The sequence below is a fragment of the Artemia sp. Qi Xiang Cuo genome, chromosome 5, assembly GCF_049724085.1.
Source record: "Artemia sp. Qi Xiang Cuo chromosome 5, ASM4972408v1, whole genome shotgun sequence".
Taxonomy (NCBI): Eukaryota; Metazoa; Arthropoda; class Branchiopoda; order Anostraca; family Artemiidae; genus Artemia; species Artemia sp. Qi Xiang Cuo.
In genome coordinates, this window is record NC_142798.1 from 43554799 (window position 1) to 43573249 (window position 18451).

General features: G+C 34.9%; 1 protein-coding gene across 1 annotated transcript in view; it reads right to left on the reverse strand.

Annotated features, from left to right (window-relative positions):
* Positions 1-205: 205 nt before the first annotated feature.
* Positions 206-18451, reverse strand: part of LOC148952166 (uncharacterized) — an 81007-nt gene continuing 62761 nt past the window's right edge. Inside the window, exons 2-5 of the mRNA XM_089089633.1 lie at positions 18007-18189; positions 8390-8731; positions 1510-1725; positions 206-593 (exon numbers count right to left, since the gene is read on the reverse strand). Of these exons, the coding sequence (XP_088945759.1) occupies positions 382-593; positions 1510-1725; positions 8390-8731; positions 18007-18189 (953 nt within the window). The 3' untranslated portion in view covers positions 206-381. The remainder of the gene's footprint in view (positions 594-1509; positions 1726-8389; positions 8732-18006; positions 18190-18451) is intronic.

Consider the following 18451-nt stretch of genomic DNA (forward strand, 5'->3'; position numbering starts at 1 on the left):
TAGACCGTATTTTTATGCGATTACACTGACCTTAACCCGCTTAGGAGTTACTTAGATTTATGTACATGTTTGGGGTTCATATTGATTAACTTGATAGACTCGAAGATTTCGGCTATTTCGATATAAATTTTTCCCGTTTTTGAGTCAGATTACTAGAGCCTAGGACTGCAATAACTAATATTAAAGAATACAAAAAGGGAAACTATAAAAAGAACAAATGCTATTAAGAGAAAAACAATAATAAGTAAAGAAAATGTATTGAGAATGATATCTGACATTATACCCTCTTATTCACTTCTTGAATATAATCAGCAAAAATGCTTGGCCATCACTCTTGAAGAAATAAGAATTCAACATTTATAGACTAAATTTAAAAAAAGACTAAACAAGAATGGCAACACTAGCAACCAAAAATGCAACAAGCACGGACAACGAAAGATTCGAAGCTGTGTTACATTTATCGCCAGTGTTACAGTTGCAAACTGTGGTTATACTGCCAGAAGAACTTTTGTGGGTCTTGCAACCATTGTGGGGTTCATCTTCATCCAGCAGCCATCCACAACCTCGGATTGTTCGAGAATCGTCACCTGAAACTAAAAAGAACAGTGGTCTAAGAAAAAATATTTATTTTATTTTTCTGTAAAAATTGGGACATCTGCGTTGTCCTGAAGATGGATTTCGCATGAATATGACCAGATTTCCGTCCAGAGAAGACATAATGCAGTATGTAATCGACCAGCCGCCAGTCGTCATTTCAAAATAAGCGCTCCAATGCTGCTTCCGATAGTGAAAACTCCGTTTGGATAAGCCTGTACTAACCTAAACAGACTACTTTGAATGGGATTAGCCTAAGGCTGCTGTATGTACGAATTTTTGTCATTAAAATTTTAACTAATTTGAATAACCCTAAGAAAGTTTCTAGTTGTATGTAGACAAATATGCGCCTCAAAACCTTATCGTTAAATTACACAGACTAACAACAAAATTCTACTTAAAAGACTTTGGAATATACTCAATGTTATTATGTCTATTCGCTGTGATTGACGTCAAATTAAAGTCATACATATTTATTGTACTTTTAGCAATATTATACATGTCTGTTATATCAAACACTAATGTTCGGCAGCAATATAGCAGAACATGAAGAATATTCAAATCCTTTTTGGACGTTTTGGCCGAATTGAAGCAAATGGACTATATTAATTAGTGTGTCTCTCTGTTTTTCTTTTATTTGTTCCTGGCTTATTTCATCAACTAATAATGGGGAAATAACTTTAGTTTCTCACGTAAAAATACAAGAATTTAATTTAATATCCATTTTCCCGCCGTATTCTTCAAGAGAAAAAGTCCTTATTTGAGTTTCTATGGGTTTTCTGAGAATGTTTATTAGAATAATTAGAAAAGTAAAAATCTAAAAAATCAATTTGATAACCAAAGGCTTTGACTTCCCACTGAAAGTGGAGCTATAATAAGTTTTCACACAACATAAAAAGAAAAAAAAAGCTTTACCTGTCTGATAAACTATGCGGCAAAAACCTCCTTTGAATTCAGGAAGACCAACAAGATCTTTCGGTGGACTGTCACATTGGCTCACCAAGGGTTTTTGTTGGTGTATACTACCTGGGTTCGGGAGAGGTGTAGTGCAGACTTCCTTTCCAACTGGAAAAGCTGAATTGCAGGTGTAACACTGCATCGGTTTAAAGTTTAGCTGTCGTTCTTCTACGGCTGTAAAGTTATATATCATTGGTATGACGGAGGAAAAACTTAATTACTAATACACTCTATTCCTCCTCTATCTCTTGGAAACTTAAGGTAGTGGAGAAGGGCGAGTCTTATTGTTTCTATGAGACATGCACCTGTGTTTCTACGCCTTAACGGGATATTTTTTTTTTTTTTTTACCAGCAATGTAAAATAGTGTTTTGCCAATTCCAAATTGCTTTTGAATATTCAGTAAAATAGTTGTTCATTATGATAGATAAAAAATTGAACAATTAGTTAAAGTAAACTAAATTAAGCAATTTATAGGGAAAAAAATTCCTCTTCTGCAGGCAAATATGCCACCCACACAATCATATATTTCATGGTAACGAAGTGTTTGATAATGCAAGGAGCGACTTTAAGTAAGGAGCACCTTAGTCCAATAATACCCAAAACTCTAAAAAAAGCAGTTTCAATAACAACTGATGCTTCAATAGAATTGGCTTTTTACGGTGATTCCAAATATGTAAAATTAATTAAGTTGGATGTTACCCATCAAAAGTCACAAGCCTGAGAAAATTTCCCAGATTTTGAAAAAGGGGATAAACCCCCTCAAAAAGTCAGCAGTGTTAATGATAACTATACCATCAGATTCAACATATCCAAAAGCCGTACTGTAGAGGTTTCAAGCTCCTATCATAGTTAGCGCAATAGCGCTGCCTAAGTAAAGAACGATGTTCGCACAATGTATTATTTATCTATTTTTTTTTTCTTAGACCAGGGCACTTCGTATCGAAGGAGTTGTCGTAGAAACTTCGAAAAGAGCTCATTCGATTGGAAATTGGACTGGCTTGTGGCCTTTTTAATAGTTGAAAGTGATAGGAAGGCAACTAACATCCCTCCCACGCCCACCATTTCCTCAAACACGTCGAAGGAAAATTTTGAGATAGCCATTTTGTTCACCGTAGTTGATTTCCAGATAGAAATTATGTTTCTGAGGAAGACACTCCCCCACAGCCCTCAGAGCTAGAGTTGTAAGTTATGCCCTGGGGCATATAAGGTTTTTATAGAAAGCGTTGTCGTAGAATCTTCAAAAAAGGCTCATTAAATAGGAAACTCAAACGGCTAGCGCCCTTTTTAGTAGTCGAAAGGGATGGGAGGGCAACTAACCCCCCTCTCACGCCCACCTTTTCCCCAAACACACCCAATAAAAATTTTGAGATAGCCATTTTGTTCAACGTAGTTGAAAGTTCTGGAAATTATGTCTTTGAGGATGACAACCCCCCACAACACCCAGGGCAAGGATTGTAAGTTATGCCCTGGGGGCATATAAGGTTTTTATAGATAGCGTTGTGGTGAAAATTTCAAAAAGGGCTCATTTGATGGGAAACTGAAATAGCTAGTGCCCTTTTTAATAGTTGAAAGTTATTGGAAGGCAACTAACACCCCTTCCACGCCCACCAGTTATCAAAACACATCCAATCAAAATTTTGAGATAGCCATTTTGTTCAAGGTAGTTGAAAGGTCCGGAAATTATATCTATGAGGATGACACTCCCCCCACAGTCCTCAGGGTAAGGGTTGTAAGTTTTGCCCTGGGGGCATATATTGAAAGCTTTGTCGCAGAAACTTGAAAAAGCGATCATTTGATTGAAAATTCAAAGGGCTAGTGCCCTTTTTCATCGTCAAAAGTGATTGGAGGGCAACTAACCCCCTGCTTAGGTCCACCATTTCCCCAAACACATCCAATTAAAATTTTGAGATAGCAATTTTGTTCAACATAGTTGAAACTTCTGGAAATTAGGTCTTTGAGAATGAAAACTCTCCGCCCACAACCCTCTGGGCAAGTGTTGTAAGTTATTCCCGGGTGTCATATAAGGTTTTTATTGAAAGCGCCGTCGTACAAACTTCAAAAGGGCTCATTCGATTGGAAATTGAAAGGGCTAATGCCTTTTTTAATGGTTGAAAGTGATTGGAGAGCAACCATCGCCCCACTGACGCCCACCATTTACCAAACACATCGAATCAAAATTTTGAGATAGCTGTTTTGTTTAACGTAGTTGAAAGTTCTGGAAATCAGGTCTTTGAGGGTGACAATCCCACCTCCTCCCACAGCTCTCAGGGCAAGGGTTGTAATTTATACCCTGGGGGCATATAAGGTGTTTATAGGAAGTGTTGTCATAGAAGCTCAAAAAGGGCTCATTCGATTGGAAATTGAAAGGAATAGTGCCTCTTTAAAGGTCGAAAGTGATTGGAAGGCTTGACATTTTCAAACAGTTCGTGGTAACGAACTGTAAGTAAGGAGCGACCCGGCTCAATGGTAACCGAAACTCTAGAAAACGGTATTTTCTATGCAGATTTCAATGCTGATTTCAAATATATAACTTTTATCAAGTTTAATTCTACCCATCAAAAGTTAGGCGCCTGAGAAAATTTGGCTGATTTTCAAAAAAAGGGGGAAAGACCCCCTAAAAGTTATAGAACCTTAATGAAAATCACACCATCATATTCAGCATATTAGAGAACCCATTTGTAGAGGTTTCAAGCTCCTATCTACAAAATTGTGGAATTTTGCATTTTTTGCCAGAAGAAAGATCACGGATGCGTGTTTATTTGTTTTTTTGTTTTTTTTTTCCCATTGGTGACCGTATCGACCCAGTGGTCCTAGAATATCGTGGTAGGGCTCATTGGAACGGAAATTAAAAGTTTTAGTACTCTTTTTAAGTGACCAAAAAAAATGGAGGGCAACTAGGCCCCCTCCCACGCTCATTTTTTTCCCAAAGTCACCTGATCAAAATTTTGAGATAGCCATTTTGTTCAGTATGGTCTAAAATGTGATAACTATGTCTTTTAGGATGATTTAATTCCCTGAAGTCCCCGGGGGGAGGGCCAAAATTTATGAACTTTACCCACTGTTAACATATAGTATTGGTTATTGGGAAGTAAACAGACGTTTTCAGGAGGTTTTTTTTCTGGTAGTGGGGGGGGGGTCGGGTGTTATGTTGGAGGATCTTTCCATGAAGGAAGTTTTCATGGGGGAAGGGAAATTGCCATGAAGGGGGCGCCGGACTTGTCAGCATTATTTATTGGTTATTGGGAAGTATACAGACATTTTCAGGAAGGATTTTTTTTTGGAGGGGGATTTTTTTCTGGGCTGGAGGAGGGGGTTACTCGGGAGATTCTTTTCGTGGAGGATGTTTCTTTGGGGTAATGGAAATTTCTATGAAGGGGGCGCCGGATTTCCAAGCATTATTTAATAAATTATCAGAAATTAAATTAAAAAAAAACAAGTTTTTTCAACTGAAAATAAGAAGCAACATTAGAACTTAAAACGAACAGAAATTATTACGTATATGAGGTGGGTCTCCCCCAAGTCAATACCTCGCTCTTTACGCTACAGTTTTTTTTAGTGCTTTCAAAAGAGCTATCTACTCTAATTAAACGGCCTTTGTGATTCAGGGGTTAGTGAATTAAATTTTTTTTTACTTTTAACGTAAAGAGCGTGGTATTGACTAAGGGGAGAACCCCCTCACATACGTAATAACATATATATATATATATATATATATATATATATATATATATATATATATATATATATATATATATGTAACATCTATCTATACGTAATAAAAAAAAAACAATAAAAAAAACAAGCGATGCGGCTCAATAGTAATCGAAACTTTGAAAACGGAATTTTGATGTCAATAAATGTATCAAAAGAATGTGTTTATAATGCTGATTCTAAATATATAAATTTTATTAAGTTTAGTATTACTCATCAAAGGCTACGAGCCTGAGAAAATTTACCCGATTTTTTAAAGATGGGGGAACCATCCCCTACAAGTGAAAGAATTTTAATAAAAATCACACCGTCAGATTCAGCGTATCAGAAAACCCTATTACATAGGTTTCAAGCTCATACCTGCAAAAATCTGCAACTTTGTATTTTTTGCCAGAAGAAAAATATACGAATATAGAAGTTAGTTACGTAAGTTAATTTGTAAATTACGTCATAACGAAATTTAGAGACATCCATTTAACAAAAGAAAAGTAAAATTTTTATGCAAATTTTGTTTACTTATTCAATGACGGTGAGCAAAAATAAAAGCTACATTAACTAAAAAACAATCAGAAATTAAATAAAAAAAAAATTTTAAACTGAAAGTAAGGAGCGACATTAAAACTTAAAACGAACAGAAATTATTCCGTATATGAAATGGATTTCCTTCTCCTCAACACCTCACTAGTTTAGCTAAAGTTATACTCTTTCTAACCTCTCTATTTTTTTAAACAAAAAAAAACTTTAGAGAAAATATAAAAGCGGGTTGGAGGGGACCGTCCCGATCAAATAAGGCCAAAATTATTTTCGTTTTTAGTTTTAATGTCGCTCCTTACTTTCAGTTTAAAAAACTTGTTTTTTTTTATTTAATTATAGTAAAGATCGATGTATTATTTTTTTTTTTTTTTTTTTTTTTTTAGACCAGGGCACTTTGTATAAAAGGAGTTTTCGTAGAAACTTTGAAAAGGGCTCATTCGATTGAAAATAGAAAGGGCTAATGACCTTTTTAATGGTCAAAAGTGATTGGAGGGCAACTAGTCCCCCTCCCACGCCCACCCTCCCACTGGCTCATTGTGTTTAACAAATGTTGCCTTAATATTAGGCTAAATCAAAATGCACTGTGTTAATGCTAATTCCCAATAAGGCATCTCAGCAGAATCCCAAGAAGGACTTAGTGTATTATGTTCAAACTTTCGGGGCTACTTCTGCTCTTAAAATTTAACCAAATCAAAATAGCGTAAGTGTATTTCCCCGTAAGTGTATTACTATATCGGATAAATATTTCTTTTTCCCTTGAAATTTATGCCTCATTTGATTTCACTGATGCAACGGGAATAATAGTTGCAATTTTCCTTTGGATTTCATATATTTTCACAGCTTACCCTGTTATTATTCCCTGAGTACTCGTATATAACAAACAAACATAATCCTTTGTTTGTATTAAATAAAATAAATTTTAACTGAAAGTAAGGAACAACATTAAAATTTAAAAAGTACAGAAATTATTCTGTTTATGAGGGGGCTACTCCTGCTCAGTTCTTCGTTCATTACGTTCAAGTTTTTTAGTCGCTCAGAGAACCAAAAATAACAGATATTTCTGTAGCACTGAGGAAAACATGACACATTTATTTCAGTATAAAAAACCTTTGTACCCCCCCCCTACTTGAAAAAAAATTATTCAAGCTTGCCCTCAGCCCCTCTACAAAAAAATAGCCAGGTGCCTATGCAACTGAATTGAAAACTCTATGGTATTGAAGCCTACCTACCAAAAAGAAGTAAGTGAATGTAACAGGTCTTCCTCCCATAGCAAGTTTGTGACAGGCTAAAACAACAGCACAACCTGGCGAAGAGCAAACCACAGCTGATAGAAACCATGGATTAACAATCAAGTATTTGAAGAAATTATGTTGAGACGAAATTTTTAATTGAAATTTAACGAGGGGTGATACTCTTACCTGGATGCAACTTCCTAAGAACTAAAGAGCAATGAATTTTCTCATTTATTTACTTCATATCATTTTCATGAGGACATCATGCAAAATGGATAGTCTTTTCAGCATTTTGCTGCACCTCAAAGGGATTCCAATAGATTCCAAGGATCTATCTCGTTTCGCTTGACCGACCCACATATATTCGTAGGAAAACTTGAACGAGGTCAGAAGATTTAATGCCGGATTGCAGCAAAACCTCACCTTGACCCCCTTTGGTATCATTTCCCAAGTTAGGCAGATTGCTTTTAGTCAAATTCTTTTGCTATTACAAAAAACGAACAAAAATTAGCAAAGAGAGCAAAACCTTTCCGATGGGAGCAAAGAGCAAAAGTGAAAGTAAAATCGAACAAAAATTATTGCTTTCTAGCCTATGTAGCATATACCCATTAGAGCTAACTCACATAAACTGACTCATGCTATTTCCCTATATTTGTAAGATTATGCGAAGCCAGCTCTTTACTGAAAGTACAAAATCTATGGGAAAGAAGGATGTTGTCTTATGAGCAGAGAAGTCTTTGAGTATCCAAAAGAAAATAACACACTCATTTGTGATGCTATGAATAGTGTTTCACCAGCCATGAAGCTGATAAGGTATAGTATACAATTCAAATTCTCCAAAAAAAAAACTCAAGAATTATTTTTTTAACCAAGAAGTTACGAGGCCTCATACACAAAAAAAATGGACTAATCAATAAGAGAACTCATTTGTTTAAATTCCATAAATGGATCTACTTCTTCTATTGTGCGGAAAATATCAATTTAAGATGCACATTTCTAAAGCTAGTCTGTAGTCCTAACACTACTTGGACACATTCACTTCATTTGTCTACAAAATAATCATGAAATATCCATTTTAAAACTGAAAAAAGGGCCAATCATTGGATTTGGTTTGTTTTGCAAAAATTCTTCTAGATTAAGCGAATGCAAATCATATATAAATATCCGAAAATCCTTTATTTTTCTATTATAAAACATCCTAAAGCGGTTAATATTGCTACTGTCCAAATAGCTTATTCGAGATAGTTTTACAAATATGTTGCATAGGCTGATAAGCAGTAATATTTGTCAGCTTAAGTTTCAGTTTTGCTCTGTAACTTCACTAAAAAAAGCATTTTTTCTTATTAAGTTGAAGTTTTACCTGATCTCTGTTTCGATGGTAGCAGACTGTGAACGCCTGGATCTTCAGTTTTCTGAGGTGGCCCTGCAGGTACAACAGGTAAGTATTTCATAGTTGTAAGAAGAATGTTTTTCTCTTCGTGCATAACATCAGGCTGCTTAATCTCCTGTTCTACGACACGAGTTTCTGGAGGTAGAACAACGACCACATTTTCATCTTCAGAATTCTTTGCCTCAGAGACTTCTTCATCTTTGTCAACAGAAGAGTCTACAGCTACGACAGCTTTTAAAGGTTCATTTTCAATATCATCAGCTCCAAGATTTTCTGCTTTAGCTTCCAATTCTTCGTCTTCATTTTCATTGGCTTTAAAAGGTAAAAAATGGAAACATTAATATTAATATATCTAAAAATCCTAAGTTTTAGGTTATATATCTTTTGAAGTTATCGTATTTAACTGAAGTTTTTGCTTTAAAACATTGAAATGAAGGTTGCCTCAAAATTTTAAGGGCTTACATACCATTAGAAAATTATAAATAACTGTAATACAAACAAAACAAATTTTTTTCCTTGCCACTGGGAAGAACTGAAATTTCTTTACACTATTAATGGAAACACTGGGTAATCATGACATAAAAGCTGTATTTACATAGTTATGAAATTTCGCCATCATTAAATGTGATTCAAACAAAATTCATCTTTCCTTAGAAATTAGGAAAAAAGAGAATAAATTTTCTTTCGCGGACGTGTTTTCTCCAAACATCTTTTTGAAACTTTTCTATTTTTTTAGTCTTTTGCAATTCCGATAATCATTTATAAATTATAATCGTCCTATTCACATATTTTTTATAATCATTCGCATTAAAAACTGATTATGAAATATAAAAATCGTTTTTCGAGTCTTTAACTTTTTCATTGATAATAATGTAACCTGGGAGCAATTCATGAACATAAACTATATACACATAAGCATACAAACCCACCCTTCCTTCTTACCAATTCTTTTAAACCATTAATATGCAATAAACAAACATTATTTGTTCAAAACGGTTCAAATTTCGATCATTACAATTAAAACAAGTCTCAAGTATCAATTAGGCAAAAGCAAGAGTGAGTGTAGGCCTAGGCGGCTTGTTAGAAACCAAATATCTACCATAATTTTATTTTTCATTTATTTTGACAGACAAAGAAAATAAAAAGCGTCTAAAAAATATTCTTTCTGTGTTCCTTGATCCATATCACTCTTTCAAAGTGAAAATGCCCTCGGATTTCCCACTCTCCATAAGCAAACATTGTACAATCTGGAAACTGCTTTAGAATATTACAAAATACTGTCTTATATCATTCTTTATTTTGATCCCGAACAATAGCTTCCGGTCTCTGTCAAGAAGAAGCGCAGAGACTAGTGGGAACATTCTACCTTCAGAACCTAATTCTATTAGCCAGAGAAACATCGCGAGACACTAAGCTAAAAATAAAGAAAAAAAAATAAGCAAGATATAATTATGGAAGAAAGATAAACGCAAATAGCCTGGGTACTGGAATGCATAACGGTAAAGAGGAAAAGTGATTAGAATATAATAATACTCTGCAACACTGGCGTAAATGCGTAAATATTAGCACCCACAAGGTGCCTGTCTCAATTCAAAACAAGTCAAAAGAACAAACAATTTTATCACCTATGTTTTATTTTTAGATATAATTTCTGCAGTTAACTTATTTGCAGTTAACTTATATATTAACTGCAATAATATTATTCCATATAAGAAAAAGAACATGACAAAAATCTGGATTAGACTCTTAATTACGGATAATAAAAGTACAAGGAAATATACAGGAGATATCACCCGAGCGAAGCTAGACAACATCACTGGTAGAAATTAAATAAAAAAAACAAGTTTTTTTTAACTGAAAGTAAAGAGCGACATTAAAACTTAAAACGAACAGAAATTATTCCGTATATGAAAGGGGCTGTCCCCTCCTCAACGCCTCGCTCTTAACGCTAACGTTTCTTATTGTTTAAAAAAAACAGAGTTGTGAGAACGTCAAACTTTAGCGTAAAGAGCAAGGCGTTGAGGAGGGGACAGCCCCTTTCATATACGGAATAATTTTTGTTCGTTTTAAGTTTTAATGTCGCTCCTTACTTTCAGTTAAAAAAACTTGTTTTTTTTAATTTAATTTTGAACGTTTTTGAATAAATGCAGGTTTTGATCTTGGATCACAGGACATGAATAATTAAAACAAACTTTTCATATTAATTTAATTTTATTTGGTTAAATGGCTTTCTCGAAACTTGTTTCATTTTATTTACGAACGTTTTTATTAGTAATAAATATACGTAACTTACGAATTAACTTACGTAACGAACTTCTATATTCATATATTTTTAATACGTATATTAGGGGGTTCGCCCCCTTGTCAATACCTTGCTCTTTAAGCGAAAGTTCGAATTTTGTTCCAATTCTTTAAAAATGACCGCTTAATCCCAAAGGCTGTTAATTAGAATAAATAGCTCCTATGAAAGTACTAATAAATCTCTGGCTTAAAGAGTGAGGTATTGACTAGGGGTGAACCCAATCATATATGTAATATTTTCTGTTCGTTTAAATTTTTGATGTTGCTGCTGTTGCAGTTGAAAAACTTGTTTTCTTACATTTAATTTCTGATCTTTTTTTAAATAATGCTGGGAAGTCCGGCGTCCCCTTCCCCCATGAAAACAATGTCCCTTTCCCCATGAAAACTTCCTCCCTGGAAAGATCCTGCTACATAACCCCCGACCCCAGGCACGTACGCAGGAATTTGTTCCGGGGGGGGGGGAGGCAATTTGTTTCGGGGGGGGGGGGCAAATCCTTCAAACCCATTATTCTGTGAGAAAAATCAGAAAATTATGGGAAAATGAAAAAAATCATGAGATTTTGGAGGGACCCGGGCCCGGAGGCCCCCCTCCCTGCGTACGTCCCTGCCCGACCCCCACCCCCTTCCTCACTACCAGGAAAAATCTCCCCTGAAAACGTCTGTACTGTATACTTCCCAATAACCAATACTATATGTTAACATTGGGTAAAGTTCATAACTTTCAGCCCTCCTCCCGAGAACTTCGGGGGATTAAGTCATCCTAAAAGACATACTTATAATATTTTCGAACATGCTGAACAAAATGGCTATCTCAAAATTTTGATCAGGAGACTTTGGAAAAACAATGAGCGTGGGAGGGGGCCTAGTTGCCCTCTATTTTTTTGGTCACTTAAAAAGGGCACTAGAACTTTTAATTTCCATTCCAATGAGCCCTCCCACGATATTCTAGGACCAATGGGTCGATACGATCACCCCTGGGGAAAAAAAAATAAACACGCACTCGTGATCTTTCTTCTGGCAAAAAATGCAAAATTCCACATTTTTGTAGATAGGAGCTTGAAACCTCTACAGTAGGGTTCGCTGATACGCGGAATATGATAATGTGATTTTCATTAAGGTTCTGTAATTTTTAGGGGTTCTTTCCCCCTTTTTTCGAAAATCAGCCAAATTTTCTCAGGCACGTAACTTTTGATGGGTAGGATTAAACTTGATGAAACTTATATATTTGAAATCAGTATTAAAATCAAATTCTTTTCATGTATCTATTTGTATCAAATTACCGTTTTCTATAGTTTCGGTTACCATTGAGCCGGGTCCCAATAACCAATACTATATGTTATCATTGGGTAAAGTTCATAACTTTCAGGCGTCCTCCTGGGGGCTTCAAGGGATTAAGTCATCCTAAAAGACGTAGTTATAATATTTTCGACCATGCTGAACAAAATGGCTATCTCAAAATTTTGATCGGGTGACTTTGGGAAAAAAATGAGCGTGGGAGGGGGCCTAGTTGCCCTTCATTTTTTGGGTCACTTAAAAAGGGCACTAGAACTTTTAATTTCCGTTCCAATGAGCCCTTTCACGATATTCTAAGACCACTGGGTCGTTACGATCACCCCTGGGACAAAAAAAAACATAAAAAAAAAATAAAAAAATAAAATAAACACGCATCCGTGGTCTTTCTTCCGGCAAAAAATGGAAAATTCCACATTTTTGTAGATAGGAGATTAAAACCTCTACAGTAGGGTTTTCTGATACGCTGAATATGATGGTGTGATTTTCATTAAGGTTCTATAACTTTTAGGGGGTCTTTCCCCCTTTTTTCGAAAATCAGCCAAATTTTCTCAGGCGCGTAACTTTTAATAGGTAAGAGTAAACTTGATGAAAATTATATATTTGAAATCAGAATTAAAATCTGATTCTTTTTATGTATCTATTGATATCATAATACCGTTTTTTAGAGTTTCGGTTACCATTGAGCCGGGTCGCTCCTTACTTACAGTTCGTTACCACAAACTGTTTGATACGCTATGTGTATTTCTGCGGTTTTCTTTAGTCTGGTAATTTTTGGCGATTTTCTTCTTTAATTTGGTGATTTTTGATGATTTTCATTTAATTTGGTGATTTTTTACAGAAGTGTTTGGCATTCCATGCATGGTTGGATTTACTGAGGTGAAATGGTCGATGAGTTTCATATTCTGTGTCGTTTTTATTCTGTAATACATAGGAATGGCGTTATTTTGGGTTTGTCTGATTCCGTTTGGGAATCGGGTTCGCTATAGCTATAAATTCTAAATAAATACCACGTCTCGTGTGTGCTAGCAACGGATTGAGCCTCAGAAACGATAAAGAGATATGACTCGGGTAAAGTAAGCATAGGCCCACATGAACATGATTCAGCAGCCTTGGCTAAGGCTGCTTTCAAGTAACAGGACAATCTCTCCGGGAAAAGGAAGAAGAGACACTAGGTTGTGGAAACAACATATATTTTGTTTTGGTGTCTTGAACACAATAAACAGAGACATTTTCATAATAGATTCTGGTTCTTAAGGATTTCGCCAAACCTTATTGCCTATGACATACACAAAAACGTCTATAGATCATCAAACAGTTCGTGGTAACGAACTGTAAGTAAGAAGCGACCGGCTCAATGGTAACCGAAACTCTAGAAAACGGTATTATGATACAAATAAATACAACAAAAGAATAAGATTTTAATGCTGATTTCAAATATATGAGTTTCATCAAGTTTAGTCCTACCCATCAAAAGTTACGTGCCTGAGAAAATTTGGCTGATTTTCGAAAAAAGGGGTTAAGGCCCCCTAAAAGTTATAGAACCTTAATGAAAATCACACCATCATATTCCGCGTATCAGAGAACCCTACTGTAGAGGTTTTAAGCTCCTATCTACAAAAATGTGGAATTTTGAATTTTTTGCCAGAAGAAAGATCACGGGTGCGTGTTTATTTGTTTTTTTTCCCCCAGGGGTGATCGTATCGACCCAGTGGTCCTAGAATATCTTGGGAAGGCTCAATGTAATGGAAATTAAAAGTTCTAGTGTGCTTTTTAAGTGACCAAAAAAAATGGAGGGCAACTAGGCCCCCTCCCACGCTCATTTTTTTACCAAAGTCACCCAATCAAAATTTTGAGACAGCCCTTTTGTTCAGCATGTTCGAAAATATTATAAGTATGTCTTTTAGGATGACTTAATCCCCCGAAGGTCCCGGAGGGAGGGCTGAAAGTTATGAACTTTACCCAATGTTAACATATAGTATTGGTTATTGGTAAGTATACAGACGTTTTCAGGGGAGATTTTTCCTGGTAGTGGGGGGTGGGTGGGTCGGGGGTTATGTGGGAGGATCTTTCCATGAACGAAGTTTTCATGGGGGAAGGGACATTGCTATGAAGGGGACGCCGGACTTCCCAGCATTGTTTAAAAAAAGATCAGAGATTAAATGGAAAAAAACAAGTTTTTCAACTGCAACAGCAACAACATCAAAACTTTAAACGAACAGAAAATATTACATATATGATTGGGTTCACCCCCTAGTCAATACCTCGCTCTTTAAGCCAAAGATTTTTTAGTACTTTCATAAGAGCTATTTATTCTAATTAACGGCCTTTGTGATTAAGCGGTCATTTTTAAAGAATTGGAACAAAATTCGAACTTTCGCTTAAAGAGCAAGGTATTAACTAAGGGGCGAACCCCCTAATATACGTATTAAAAATATATGAATATAGAAGTTCGTTACGTAAGTTAATTCGTAAGTTACGTATATTTATTACTAATAAAAACGTTCGTAAATAAAATTAAACAAGTTTCGAGAAAGCCATTTAACCAAATAAAAGTAAATTAATAGGAAAATTTTGTTTTAATCATTTATGTACGGGGAGCCCAGATCGAAACCTGCATTTTTTCAAAAACGTTCAAAAATTAAATTAAAAAAAACAAGTTTTTTTAACTGAAAGTAAGGAACGATGTTAAAACTTAAAACGAACAAAAATTATTCCGTATATGAAAGAGGCTATCCCCTCCTCAACTCCTCACTCTTTACGCTAAATTTTTATTTTCTCAAAATTCTATTTTTTTTTTAAATAATGAAAAACTTTTTCGTTAATATAGAGGTGGTGTGGTGGGGCCCGCCTCTTTCATATAAGAAATAATTTCTGTTAGTTTTAAGTTTTAATGTCGCTCCTTACTTTAAGTTAAAAAAACTTGTTTTTTTTTATTTAATCCTTAACAAGACTGAGATTAGGCAAAACAGCAGCTATCAGTTGAGGATCATGATGCTACATCGAGCGTTGTTCGCATTAGAAACCTTCAAAAAGGGAGTATATAAAATATGATTTTACTCTCAATGCGTCGATTGCAAAAGTGAACCTGCCAAACAGCATTATGGACACCCTACCAAAGGTTTTGAAACAGCCTGTAAAAGATTCATCGGCTGTTCAACTTTGGCTTGCAGACACATAAAGTCAACTGGATTGCTCAAAAAAGTAGTGCGAGAAAGCAGGGAAAGATGAGCTTGTTAATATTTTGAAACAGACAAACTTTTCAATTATTGTTGATGAGTCCACAGACCTAACCAAAACAAAGTTTCTTTTCATCATAGTGCAATTTATCTCCCCAAAGTAAGAAAAAACGCATTATTGAAGTGCTTTTAGTGTAAGTCATTCTGACTAGAAATATCACAAGATGGTACTCCCGCACTCAAGCACCGCAGCAGAGAGGCAGTTTTCATTCCCAAAGATCATCAAAAGTCCCCTCAGAAATAAACAACAGTCATGAACTTTAAGTGCTTTATTGGATGTGCAAAAGTTTGTTGAAGACCCGATAACATGGGAAACATCATCAGTCACAAAGACGAGGCAGTGGAAAGGAGAAAACCAGTAGCACAAAATACTTTGTTTGGGTGGATCTTAAATATTTTTACCTATTGTTGTTGCAACTTTGAAGAGCACAAAAAATTCGATAATTTCCCTTTCTTGTCTGATTAGCAATTATGTCTTTCTCATTCCATTCTTGCCGGGATTTCCCTTACAGCCTCAAGGATGGACAGGGCTCAAGGATGGCTTTTAGATACTATTAAATAAAAAAAACAAGTTCTTTTGAACTGAAAGTAAGGAGTGACATTAAAACTTAAACCGAACAGACATTATGTCATATATGAAAAGGGCTGTCCCCTCCTCAGAGCTTTGCTCTTTACGCTAAAGTTTTTTATTGTTTTAAAAAATAGAGTCGTGTGACAGATTCAAACTTTTTCGTAAAGAGTGAGGCGTTGAGGAGGGGACAGCCCCTTTCATATACGGAATAATTTCTGTTCGTTTTAAGTTTTAATTTCGCTCCTTACTTTCAGTTTAAAAAACTTGTTTTTTTTATTTAATTTCTGATCGTTTTTTAGTTAATGCAGTTTTTATTTTGGCTCACCGTCATTGAGAATATAGTTGTCTCTCGAGAACAAGACAACGTAAGGAAAGTAGAGAAGTAATTGAAGCATGAATAAGTACTTATGAAATAGATGCCATGGATAAATAGCCGAACACCTAAAAGGTGCAGCCAGAATGACTACTAGTAAGATATTCTGTTAGCACGCTAAGATACTGAGAGGAAGAAGTCATTATGGACTTCTCCGAGCTTATTACTGATATTGAAAGCTTTGAGAGTTGAACAGGTCATTTTAAGAATATTTGAAACCTGAATAAATCTTTAGTAAATGATATAGAAAAAAAGAAAAAAAAATCGAAAATTTGGAAATGAAAAGAACTTTATTTAGCGAGGAAGAGCTAAAATGATTGAGAAATTACAAGGTCTGAAATACTGGAAGCTTGATAAATGAGTTTTTAAAACATAGTGGCCGTAATTACGATAAAACACTCAATATTATCATTTTCATTTTCAAAAAAGCGGAAATACCTGTCGATTTTAGGAAATTTTTAATTGAGGTGATAAGAGTTAGAACAGTATTTTCAGAGGCATTAGCTTAATCTCTGTAAGAAGATAATTATCTAGCATGATTGTAATTAATAAACTAAGGTTGTTGCAGATTCAAGAGGGATGAGGGGCCCGAGAACCCTCCCCAAAAGAAAATCTGGAAAATATAAAAAAAAACACACAAAAAGGGTAAAAAAAAGGGAAAAAATCAACACAAGAAAGTGTTTTTGCCAAGTTACCAAGTATTTGTAATTTCTAACAGACTCAAAATAAAAAAAAAGAACCAAGAAACATAAATCTCTTTGCGGGTAGGCCAAGTTGGGGTCTGGGACGGGAATGAGCTTTTTTCTCTTCAAAATTGATTTTCTGTTCTAAAATTATAAAATTCCGTCGAATTTGACCTTCACATTATCTAGTCAGATAATACTCTTTGTGATAAGTTATATTTGCAATCTAGATTTCTAGTTGACAGAAAATAGTTCAGTGCAACAGATTGCTAAACAAGATTATACTTTCGACACATTTTCTTAATTTTCGTAGAAATATCTTTTTCATTATCAGCCAATGAATCCTCAAAGAGAGGTTATGAAACTTTACCTTTGAACTTTTTGTATTTACGACAATATTCAAATACTCTTAACAGTGAGGAAAATTTTACAGTGATTACAACTTCGAAGTTGGTCGAAGTTGCTTTTTTGAAAGGTAAAAATGGGCAATTTTGTTTGTTCCACCACTACACTAGACACCATTTGTTATCTTTACCATTTTTTTTCTAGACATGGATTTAGAAGGTATTACACAATTTTTAACTTCTCCAGATTGAATTTTATATAGATAATTAAAAAAAAGTCTAAGGCCCCCAAGAAAACACCAACAATCTATCAACATAGGGGAAGAATTGCATTTTTGGAAGGAATTGTATTGCTTCCAACAGTGGAATACTAAAAACACATTTAGTAAATATATACTTAGATCTATAAAAGAAATTTGCTCAGTACCTGTAACACAACCCTATGCAAGGGAGTTTCATTGAACTCAATTTGGTTTAATTACTTTTTACATTACTTATTACTTTTTAATTACTTATTGCTTATATACTTATTACTTATATACTTATTACTTTTTAATTAGTTATTATACTGACATAGGTATCCCAAAAAGTTTGGCCAAGTCGGATTCAGGCAGTGGTAGCCATACAGTGACTTACAGTTTGTTTATGGCCTGCAAGAGCCCAGTTTGATTAAGAACCCAATTATTTCGTGCACTAGGACCTAAAGCAATGTGTAATATTCTGACTTAAAATCTTGAAAAATGTCTTTTGATTTAGGACTGCAGAATAGCAGCATTTAAAAATTACCAGTTTCGGCATCACTTTCTACTTCGTCGTCGTTCTCTGGGCTACTCACGACATCACTTATATGTTCTTCAATATTTTCAACTGCACCCTCAACTTTGTCAATTATGTCTAATCCCTGATGGGTTAAATCAACACTGTCGTGATCAGGATGTTCTACTTCAGAGTCACTACTGATTTCTTGGCCTGTTGAAAAGAAAGGATAATGTTAAGAAATCCAAACAGAACAAATGATTATGCTGATAAATCAAACGGGCATTTACAACTCAAGTTGACAATACATTGGTTGTACTCAAAAATAAAAGGGTCCATCTCATGCTTTTTGTCAGAAAATGCGTTGTAAAGTAAAGATCAAGAACTAAAACGATCTTTATGTAACGTTCGTATTCTCATGTTAGACCTACTTACTTCTTAGCACTGTATAAAGATAATTAACAATAAGTTCACC